At 33.8% G+C, this 12074-nt stretch overlaps 1 protein-coding gene and 1 long non-coding RNA gene across 3 annotated transcripts; both read right to left on the minus strand.

Annotated features, from left to right (window-relative positions):
• Positions 1 to 1071: 1071 nt before the first annotated feature.
• LOC132303786 (uncharacterized) lies at positions 1072 to 7093 on the minus strand. 2 transcript variants are annotated; one of them, XR_009481330.1, is made up of 6 exons: positions 6600 to 7093; positions 5731 to 5922; positions 1913 to 2023; positions 1714 to 1824; positions 1550 to 1618; positions 1072 to 1462 (listed from the first exon to the last, which is right to left on the minus strand). It is a non-coding gene; the product is annotated as an uncharacterized LOC132303786 (long non-coding RNA). The 2 variants fall into 2 exon arrangements; XR_009481329.1 differs by having other exon boundaries at positions 5731 to 7093.
• LOC132303785 (uncharacterized) lies at positions 2257 to 5487 on the minus strand. Its single transcript, XM_059801211.1, has 2 exons — positions 3383 to 5487; positions 2257 to 3295 (listed from the first exon to the last, which is right to left on the minus strand). The coding sequence occupies exon 1, from the start codon at positions 5023 to 5025 to the stop codon at positions 4237 to 4239; it is 789 nt and encodes a 262-aa protein (XP_059657194.1). The 5' UTR covers positions 5026 to 5487; the 3' UTR covers positions 2257 to 3295; positions 3383 to 4236.
• Positions 7094 to 12074: the final 4981 nt, after the last annotated feature.

Here is a 12074-nt window from a genome sequence, read left to right on the forward strand (position 1 = left end):
CCACATTTTCCCTTACTATATTTGCAAAGACATTTTAACCCTTCCTTTTGTATTAAAATTACCTATATACCTAGAACAAAAAGACAAAAAAGCCCTTACATGATATCTTTATAAGCCCACACTCTCTCTACATAACACTACCTTCTTTCTCTCTCTAACAATTCTCTCTCTAAAATTTCTCTACGTGAAACTGAAGATCTGCTACTCCTTCAAGGTCTATTCTCCATTAAGGTCTCCTTCAAGGTCTGCTATATATATATATATATATATATATATATATATATATATGATTTTTTTCCTCTCTCTCTCAATATATATATATGATTTTTTTCCTCTCTCTTTCAATATATATATATGATTCTCTCTCTCTCTCTCTCTCTCTCTCTATATATATATATATATAGTTACAGTTTTTCCCTCCATCTCTCATATTTTGTGGTTTTATTTAATTATTTTATTTTTCCTTTTCATTATTGCTTAACCAGATGTCTCAGTCAAGCTCAAATATTGCAAGAGGTAATGCTCCAAGGAATTTGAGGTACAATAATATGACTTGTTATTGTGGTGTAACAGCTACAATAAGGGTTACAATTTACGACACTTATCACAACAAAGGGAAGTTGTATTATACCTGTGAACGAAAAAAATGTTCATTGTGGAAGTCGTGCAACCCCATTGGTACAATAGGTGGTTATGAATCATCTACAAATCAAGATGGTGAAGTTCAACAAAATGATGATGCTGCTTATTTGAGAGACCAATATGAAGCGATGAATAGGCGGTTGGATCTAATTGAAGCAAGAAATGGACAAATGAAGATGTTCATTATTGCAGCTTTGTTGTTGTCTTTCTTAGCTTTGTTAAAAACATTTTAGTAGCTATTAAGTTTGTATTGTGCTTAGAAGCAATGTAAGTATGTTTTTGAAGAAATATGACCCTTATATGTTCCATATAAACTAGAAGCAATATAAGTCTATTAAGAAGAAATATGAAAGTTATATAGTATGAACTCCATTGCAAAACACAGTGGCATGCAAAAATAACCAAAAGCTTTTATAGTATGAACTCCATTGCAAAACACAGTGGCATGCAAAAAATAACCAAAAGCTTATATATAGTTTAATCCAACTGTCTCCACTTCATTACATACACAAAACAACCAAAAGTATACCCATGACCCATGAGTATAAGTATATAATTATATCATGTCCAAGAACCTATCCAACAATATCCCAAAAATTGTCAACAAGTAGCAAGCAAAGTTTTCCAAAAGTGACAGGTTATCCATACATACTCCAAATGCAACTATAACTATGAGCAAACCCTTGTCCACATGCCATCAAAACAAAATGGTAATATCAAAAGTGACAGGTTATCCACATATGCTCCAAATAAGAACACAAAAGAACATTCTTCAAGGGAGGCCAGAAGGATTGAAACAGTATGACAGTTACCACATTGCCTGTGGAAAACAAATAAATGGAGTTCAAAAAAAAAAAAAAAACGAAACGAAATATATAACTAAAATTTACATGACACTATAATTTACCATGTCAGAAGAGGTACCACTACCAAGTTAGGGCTGAGACATAGACGCACCCCTCCCACCTCTAACTGCCTAAGTCAAATAAACACAACAATTTCAAATAACTATATGGCCAATAAAGTAAATCCGTAAATGAAAAAAATAATAATAAAAAAAATAAAATTTACCATTTGAGTTGTGCCTCTACCAAGTTAGGGCTGAGAACTGCTTGCACCCAAACTCCATGTAGCACCTTGGGGTTGAGAATTGCTTATATCACCAATCCCACCTCTAACTACCTAAGTAAAACAACCATAACAATTTCAAATAATTGTATGGCCAATAAAGTAAATCGGTAAATGAAAAAAATAATAATAAAAAAGTTACCATTTGAGTTGTCCCTCTACCAAGTTGGGGCTGAGAACTACTTGTACCAAAACTCCATATAGCACCTTGGGGTTAAGAACTGCTTATACCACCACTCCCACCTCTAACTGCCTGAGTTAAACAACCACAATAATTTCAAATAATTGTATGGCCAATAAGGAAATCTGTAAATGAAAAAAATAAAAAATAAAAAGTTACCATTTGAGTTGTGCCTCTACCAAGTTGGGATTGAGAACTACTTGCACCCAAGGGCTGTGATAACCCCCCCCCCCCCCCCCCCCCCCCCCTCCCTAACTCTATGATATTAAAAAACAAACAAAACATAAGAAAAAATAGCATGCACTAATTCAGTTTTTATTAAAACACTTAATTAAAATAAACCAGATAATTAAATTACCTAAGATGTGCTTGAACTTCCCTCTAGACCACTTGCATTTGCAGCTTTTGAAGAACTTCCTTTCTGGACCTTATTTGCATTTTTTGGACATGTTCTTTTGTTATGTCCAAGAGCCTTGCAAATCATGTATCTTATGGTCATTGACCTTTTCACTTGACTAGTCCCTACTGCAAGTTCATCTGCATCTCTTCTTCTATTTTTCTTTGGCCTGCCAGGCCTTCTATAAGGTAGAGGAGGATCAAGTGGATCACCATGAGTAGGTGGCCATAGTTTTGAGTCAACTATGGGATATCTCATTCCCCCATAAGCTTCTAAATAAACATCCTTACAAAAATTTCATCACAAAACAGATCAATATTCATTCTCTTGTAAGCCATTGCAGCAGTTGCATGCTTGGGGAGGCCAAAAATTTGTCATGCCATACATACACAAGTCCTAGCACCAAGGTCTACCACAATTGTACTAGTTTCATCCATTATTTCATATTCATCCGCTCCAGCAAAGATGACACTACATTGTCTAGATTCCTCTATCAGTTGGTTCAACCTCTTCCTAATGTTAAGAGTCAACACTGTTTGCCAACTGCATGCCACCTCATACCTCTTTTAAATCCTACCCATCAATTGCATCCTAATCCATTCTAACATGTTCAGAATTTTACTATTTCTTTATGCACCAACCCAATTGTTAAATGATTCACTTAAATTGTTTGTGACATGATCATTTTTCACATTTTCATCAAACCCATGCCTAGACCATGATGATACAGGCAATTCCATCAAATTATTATACCCTTCTTCTGTAAGATTCCTCAAATGCCCCATGGCAATATCAAAATCAGCTTGGTTGTAAGCTCTTGCAGTCCTCCAAAAGTACTTCCTTAACAATAAACCAAGGTACTTCTTTTTAAAGTTATTAAATAAATGTCTGCAGCAATATCTATGGTGGGCCTTAGGAAAGATATAAGAAAATGCAGAATCCAGTTCCTAAATAAAACAGTTAAAACAATGTCAACAATTAAATTTATCAAAGGTAATAAAATAAAAATTAAATAACATTGAATATGAAAATACCTTTTGTTGATCAGACATGAAAGTCCATGGGTTGTCCTCAAAATCTTTACAAATCATAGTCTATAGATGTGTTAGAAAAAAAACCCCAACTTTCCCTTCCTTCACTTTCCATAACACCATAGGCCACTGGGAAAAGGCCATTGTTGCCATCTAGTGCAGTGGCTGCAAGTAGAACACCACCAAAGGGTCCTTTCAAATGGCAGCCATCTAGACTAATAAATGGTCTACATCATTTCTTCAAACCAGTGGCTAGTGCCTCAAAAGAGATGAAAATTCTGTTAAAGACTGGGTTCACATACAAATTTGCCCTAAACCTCTTAATTTTAGCCAAGCTTCCTGGATTTGTTTTATCAATTTCATTTGCATAAACTGGAAGTAATGTGTAAGCTTCAGCATGATTACCCCCAATTTCCTCTAGTGCCTTCCTCTTTGCCCTATACAACTGTATTCTCTAGGTTCAATTCCGTATTGTGTCTTCACTGCAGCTCCTAAAGATGCTATTTTAATCTCAGGATTCTCTCTTATCCTATCTGCAAACTTCATAGCAATCCATGTTGATATTACTTCCCTAGAAGTGCTCTCCTTCACACAAGTATGCTCTTTTTTATTTTTTTAATCAGATAGGTGATTTTATCAAAGAGAGGTGATGCATGTATCATCCATGGGCAACTTGTAGCAGCACAATGACATCTTATTCTAAATTTTTCATTTTTTTTTCTAACCATTTTAAAACACTCTTGAATTGCGTAATCCCTCAACATTTCCCTAAATTTCTTAATATTGTCAACTAGGTGACCTTTCATTAGCTCTATCTTTTATCCTGGAACTCTATGAAATTCTATCCCAAACAAACATTAATCAAAGGCTTTACCCTTAGCCATATCTTCTTCATTAGTATCACCCAATATTTCAATATTTGATTCTGATCCACATTCATCCCCTGACCCATAATTTGACAAACCATCATCACTACTTATTTGAACTCCCCCCATAGTACCTTCATCTACTAGTCCACTATCACTAGAATACCCTTCATGTTCATCTTCCCATTCCTCATCTTCTGAACTGAAACCAAATATATAATCTACATCATCGTCATCTTCCTCATCACCATCCCTTACCATACCACCCCTCTCACCACCATCCCTCTCACCACCACTTACATAAGCACCCCTTGGACAACCATCCTTTTCACCATCCCTCACAGCACCATTCCTCTCACATACCATGTTTAAATTTTCAACAGTTTCTAACTCAACATGAACATGAACAAATTTTTTATAAGGATTAGTATACAAGCTAAACATTTGTAACATATCAGCATCACTCTGGACTACCATTTTCTCATGACTCCCAGGCAAATCACAATGCATGATAATTGAGACTCCTAATTGTGCAGGTAAATTTTCTAAAGACACTTGTAAAACATCATCCATCAAATCAATAAAACAGTACCTATCAGGGTCAACATTATAAATTCCTTTCACAATGGACTTGTAGTGCACAATAATGTCATGCAATTCAGAATCTACCATCTGTTTATACCACATAACAAAAAACATTATGATACATATAACAAAATCACATGCATATTTCAAAATAACAGCACAATTTTCATTATATATATAGAATACAAAAAACATTTAGAAAAAAAAATTCTATATATATAATGAATTTTTACTAAATTATTTCAATATGGTAATCTCAACACATATCAATATAGAAAGAAAAAATATATATATATATAATGAATTTTCACTAAATTATTTCAATATGGTAATTTTCACTAAAATTTTAGAAACCAAACATTGTGAACAACTATACTGTAAAAAAATAAATAAATAAATAAAAAATCCAAATTATGAAACAACTGTACTCGTTGCATAAAAAAAAATAAAAATAAAAATAAAAATAATTAGGATGCATATAAAAAAAAAAACTTATCCAGCAACTGATATAAGTGTTGATACAAAAAAAAAAAAAAAAATCTATGACAATAATTGCATACCATATATAAGTGTTAATTATGTCTTGTCGAAGAACCTATCCAACAATATCCAGATTCAAAAAAAAAAAGTTTCATACTATAAACAACTATACTCGTTACATATTAATATGGTAAAATTAGAATACAAATTAGGCAATATATATATATATATATATATATATATATCAGAAACGAAACACTATGAACAACTATAACAAAAACTTTAAAAATCACTGCGAAAATAGACATGCATAACAAAATAGCAATGAACAGGAACCTATTATATATCTATAAAGCAAAAACCCTAAGACCTCAACAAGAATAGCAAAACCCCTAATTTTTTAAAAAAAATTAGGCTTACCTTCACCAGCAATGCCTGCTTCTGAAAATATTATACCGATGCCTGTTTGTTGAACGATTATGGGTTATGTAACGGCTAGCAAAGATAACAGAAGATCAAAGTCGTTAGAAATATAGGGTTTGAAAGGCAACGCATCAAACTCTTCACCTCTGTGCTTCTCCATCTCTCTCTTCTGTTTCTCTCTCGATCCGGCTGTATGAGATGTGTAAAGGAAATAAAAGGGTTTAGTGATATAAATAAAGGAAATGAATGGGTTGCCTGATATAATGAGTGAAATGAAAGGGTTGCAAATGATGGGACTTAGCCGTCAGTTTTTTTCCCTCCAAAACCATTAGGGAAAATCTAATAATTTCAAAAAGAAAGATATTCTTCACGTGATATTAATAAAATATTGAAGGGTGTTTTAGTCATTTAACATGGTCAATGGCCGGAATAAAATGCCGATCAGTTTGGAGGGTGGTTAGTGTAATTTTTGAAACGTAAGGGGTACCGCCTGTAATTACGCCTAACCTCAGGCGAGGTAAGTAAAATTATCCCATATATTATGCTATAAAACATAAATCCCCAATTCAAGACTTGCTGCCCATTGGAACCCTAACCCTTTCTATTGCAAATCGTCCTCTCTCGTTCTATGTATGGACAGGTCTGATTCTATGCAAGGCACTAAAGATTCACTAACCGAAGAAGTGCAAGTGATCAACAAATCCTAATTTTCGTTCTATAGGTGAAATTTCTTCTATTTATAGTGATAGAAACCAAGGTGGTGTTGAGCATTGTTCAAGCTTTCTTAATCTCTCCTCTTGCTCAAATTTCTTCAATTCATCTCCCATAAAGAAACAATCTAATTTAACCAAAAAAAAAAAAAATACCTGAATCAAACTACTAGAATTGGAACAATTTTGAATGTGAAGAAGAGTCGAATGGTTGCGAAAGAAGTAGAATTTTCTCTTTCCGGCACGAGCTTGCAACAAATCATGAAAAATAGGTTCGAATATGACCGGAGTTGGATGCGGATCAGGGAGAGAGAAAAAAAAGAGAGAGAGGTGGATCGAAGACAGGGGTGGCGGCCGTGAACAGTGGAGGTGGTTGGGGGAAGAAGAATCTTTGTGGGAGAGAAAGGGTTAGTGGCGGACGTGGACGAATGATGAAGAAGCAGTCGAGGAAGATGAATCAGAGTTGTTGAGGCGGTTGTCATTGATAGTGCGGTGAGCGATGGTGTTGAGGAGGAGGTGTTGTCGTCCTCATCGCTGCTTCATCCCTGGTGTTACGTGATTGTTCCAGGTCGCGTGTTTGGTGTCGTCGTCCTCATCGTTGCTTTGCCGTTGGTACTATGTGACCTTTCCAGGTTTGTTGCAGAGGTGGTCTTTAGTGGTACTAGAATATGGTGGGATTGTGGGAACGGGTGCCAAAATGAGGTGGGGTAGGTGGTGTGCAGTCCAATTTTAATTGGTTATTGAAATTTTATATGACACATCAGCAACATGAGTTTATAAAGCATCAAAACGGTGCAGTTTCATTATGGGTAATTTCGTAATCTTCTCTTTCTGGTACCGGACACCTCACATGTCCTCAACTACAACTTTCTAATAGTTTAGGGGGCTCTTTTTAATTCAGGGGGGTTTTGTGCAAAATACCTTATAGTTCAAGGGAGTTTAATGCACTTTACCCAATTTTATTATTATTATATAAAGAATATTGGGGGCATTTTAATATATTTACTTATCCCTCCGACAAGAAGTCTTTATTTGATTTTTGAACGCAAGGGAGTTTAATGCACTTTACCCAATTTTATTATTATTATATAAAGAATATTGGGGGCATTTTAATATATTTACTTATCCCTCCGACAAGAAGTCTTTATTTGATTTTTGAACGCAAAGAGTGTTATTTGCACATTTTTAAAATTACAGTTGAATTTTCTACCCATCACCCAAAAACGAATGATTGTAGGATATTTCAAATGATTGCATATGGTTCAGAAATGTTGACTCTATGAAGCACAACTAAAAAAAAATCAATAACCTACGTGTATTGATATAATTGTTAATGAAGGTTCAAGTTTTCTTAAAGAAAGAATTATTGAGATATAATATGACTAATTTAATCCAAAATTTATCCTGCGATATAATTCTACACTCTCATTTTGTTTGTCATAATATTTTATAAAGAAAATCTTAATAACAATGTAAACAATTCTTATTTAAATTTATCCATATATACATATATATTATTATACATAATTGATGCTTATATTATGTGTATGCATATATATGTTTACCGTGTCTTTATTTATGAATCATACCCATGTTCATATCCATACTTTATACCAAGTACAGGCAGATCTACACTAGATTAATATGAAATTAATTATTTGTAAGATTAGCTCCAAAAATCTTTAATTATAGTCTGTAATGTTAATGGTGGTTAGATTAAGTAGTTGAGGTTAACAACTACCAAATTCGTTTTTTAAAGGATTATCTGTTGATTGATGATATCTTAGTGGAGACACGATTGACTTTGATTATATATCATCCACTGTTAACGGCTTGAAATTGGTATTCATCAAGTTCAGTTACATCAGCATACAGCTCATCAGTGTGTGTGTGTGTGAGAGAGAGAGAGAGAGAGAAGGGGCAGGAAATTGGAGATAGATGGGTCATTATGAATCGATCTAGGCTGCATTTGAAACCTTGAAAATGTGATTTAATCAAATATTATAATAGCACCGTCCTTTTCTAGGAGGTTTCAACCAAGCTTTTCATGTCATTTTCACAAAATTATAGTCCTCATATTTTAATATGTATTTTTGACCAAATTTTTAAGATTATATCATGTAATGATGCTATTAGTAACTTGAAATTAAACATTTAAAATATTATCATTAGATAGAATTTATTTGAAATTGCTATATTATACCAAAGTTTTGCTTAGATTCGAATTAAATGCTTTGTTTGGTAAGAAGGAAGGGAGATGTGCGGAGGAAAAATAAGAAAAGAGAAATAAACTTGTTTCATTTAGTAAAGAAGAGACAAAGAGAGAATAATAAAAGAGGATGAGTTATTTTTCTTCCTTTACAAATTTTCATCCCTTTAGATATGGACAGAAAAAAAGAACCAACGAACAACTGAAACTAATATAGAAGTTTTAAATGACTTTTATCCTAAATTATACCAACACAGTAAATTACTACTATACTAAATTAAAACCCTTTTCTCACTTCTTTCCTAACAAACACAGTTAGTTATTAGTTCATTCTTTTCTCTTTTTTACATTCAGCCAAAAAAATGAAATTTTTTCTATCCCTCCTCCTTCCATTCTATTAATTTTTTTTTCTTTCATACGAAAGCATAAATGTTTGAAGGCTGTTCTTCGTTAAACAAATCACCTAGATTTCTCTTGAAACCACCACCTGCTTTTAATAAATAGAAGCATAAGAGATATTAATAATTAAAGCAAGTTGAGTTTGATTTCATGTAACATATAATAGTAAATTACAATGAAACAGAAAGTCAACCCATCAATTTCGGCTATGGTCCAGAAACAAGTGCATGTTCGTCGAGTAAGAAGGTTAAAAAAGTCTTGGTGCAAAGAATGGCACCATTCTATCTCTACATCTTACTCATTTTAATGAATGAAGTAAGTACGGATCAAAGTACAACTCAAGTAGCCTCATTAACTATTATTCCTGTATCTCAATATATATATATATAATAGATAGATATTTTACTCATTTATTTTACTGTAAGTACAGATCAAGTACAATTCAAGTAACCTCATTGACCAGGGTAAAAAAAACAAAAAAACACCACCAACCACCTCTAAAGAAATTTCCTTTAGCTATCAATTTGTTATAATTAAGAACAAAAGTAATTTATCAAGTCAAACTCCCTCACCAAAAATGTTAAATGACATTCATACCCTCATACAAAATGACAGTAGCCTTGACACCATAGAAACATCTCATATTTTTTAACAGACCTCTTCGAATGTCAAAACTGCAAAAGGATTCACCAGTTGACCTCATCCTTTGCAATAATCCGTATATATATGTGTGTATATATGTGAATGGTAGATGTTAGACATAGAGGAGAGAGGGATTGCAGATAGCGATCAAAATGGATCCACCAACTATTGATTCAGAATGATATAGCTACAGAGGTTAAACAAGTCTTGGTGCAAAGAATGGCACCATTCTATCTCTATATCAAACTTATTTTAATGAATAAGTACAGATCAAAGTACAATTCAAGTTGCCTAATTAACTATTATTCGTCTCTCTATGAGACTATGAACTTTCAAAAAACATATATATATAGGTATTTAACTTTTTTATTTTAATGTAAGTACAGATCAAGTACCATTCAAGTTTTTTTTTTTTTTTTTGAATGGTAAAGAACAATTCAAGTTGCCTCACTGACTATTATGATGGCTCAACAAATTTTGCCGAGAGTAGTAATTGCATCAACAATTGACATTTCTACTCTCAAATGAATGGAAAACAAAAATCATGTGCAATTAATTACAACTAAATGACATAATATTAAGAGTAAATCTATGATGAGGACATTTTTACGTGAGTTCATGCGCTGCGTCATTAGATTGAGATGTAACCTTTTGATCTAGAGGTTGAGAGTGCAACTACACGCAAAAGTGTCCTCTTAATTTTTTGAGTTGTGCTTGTACATTAAAGGCTTAGCGTACTCAGACTTTGAATCTTACAGTTGCCATAGCAGAGTCCACAGATCCAAAGGCTAAGATTATACAGTCACTTGGCATTTCTAACTTTTTTATAAGACCAATCAAGCCACACAACCAAGTTCATTCAAGCCAAAAAAAATATATATATATATATTAAACCACAAACACCAACCAACAAAGTTCATTCAAGCAAAAAAAAACAATACATTAAACCACAAACACCTACTTAAAACCAACATAACTGACAATGGAACGCCATTTAGTAGGAGAACCTCTCCATAGATCTTTGAGCAGCCAAACACTATTAAGTGGAACATAAGACAGTTGTAAAACCAAATGCCCATTCTGTCCTACAACTAAAGCCAGCCTTCCCTGTAAATGCAAAACTCTATCCTAGATGTCTAAGTGCAACTTCAGTAGTCCCCTTGTTTACCATCATAAAGGCCTTCAGGTTCTCCCCCTACGGGAAGCTGTCTTTCACAGACTTTGGAACCCTAAAGATATTTCTCCGTCGCAATCTTCTCCTGGCCTAGCAATATTCTGTCATATCAACATATAATTTATCTAGGAATTGAAAAAGACTATCTGGCTAGTGATTTTCAAGGCCAAAACCAATTTCCATAATAACCATAACCAGCATGCCAACAGTGTCAGCAAGTTCAAGTAGAATTGGGATACTTCAGATTTCTGATATAAGCTAACAACCTTTTAGTATCTGGTCTACTCCACATCCACCAATAAACAAACCAAACAAGTTAAAAAAAAAAAAAAGGGATATCAACTCTTACCTAAAGCCAAATGTAGTTTTATCCAATGAGTGTTGACCAAAAAAAAAAATTTGAGGAAGAAGCTATTGTAAGATTTCAGTAATGTGTGATGAAAAACTAGTTAATATAAGTCACACTAACCAGCTAGTTCAGAAAATTGCATAAACATGGATGAGTCTGAATATCATAAAACCACACAAGGGCCAGTACATAACACCATTTATCATCATTCGTAGCAATTCTCACTCTAATTGAGCAATGATCTCTCCATTGTTCTCATCTTATCTTGGCAACCATGGAAGTACACACTGAACAAAATACAATTTTGACATCAAACAAACTTCAACAGTAAGAAACACACCTTACAATTGAAATTCCAAGACTGACAAACCAAAAACTTGCCCTCATCGGATATTCTTATCAAGCCGCTGGTTTCAAATTAGTCCCAAGGCACTCATAAAGTAACACAAAAACAAAAATAATATTTTGAGAGACTAACTACCACAAAACCAACCCTATGGAGAATGAAGAACTTGGGGACCAGTGTTAAACCCATTTAACCCAAAACTGCAGTAGTGTCCATATGCTCAGGTGTATCTTAAGGAACAGTTCCAGTATGAACTCAAAACCACTTCCAGATAGAAATATTCCCAGAAGACAAGAGAAGAATTGAGGCCCTTTTTTCCATAGGAGTATCAAGCAATTGAGCTGAGAAAAATAAAGAAAAAACACAAACGGTATCAACATCGTCATCGCATCACCATAGGCATTTTAACTATGGTTCCTGTCGTCCTCAATTCTGGACTTACCTGCCATTTCCGCTCTTCACGCATGAAGTGAGAGTGAGAGACATCAAAAGGGTGGAGATCTTATGAGGAT

Source organism: Cornus florida, unplaced genomic scaffold, assembly GCF_030987335.1.
Source record: "Cornus florida cultivar Cherokee Brave unplaced genomic scaffold, ASM3098733v1 CherokeeBrave_3.0.0_Hap2_Chr04, whole genome shotgun sequence".
Lineage (NCBI taxonomy): Eukaryota > Viridiplantae > Streptophyta > Magnoliopsida > Cornales > Cornaceae > Cornus > Cornus florida.

Bases quoted from the DNA above. Each gene is read 5' to 3' on its own strand.
- LOC132303785 (XM_059801211.1), bottom strand. From the start codon at position 5,025: ATGTTTTTTGTATTCTATATATATAATGAAAATTGTGCTGTTATTTTG.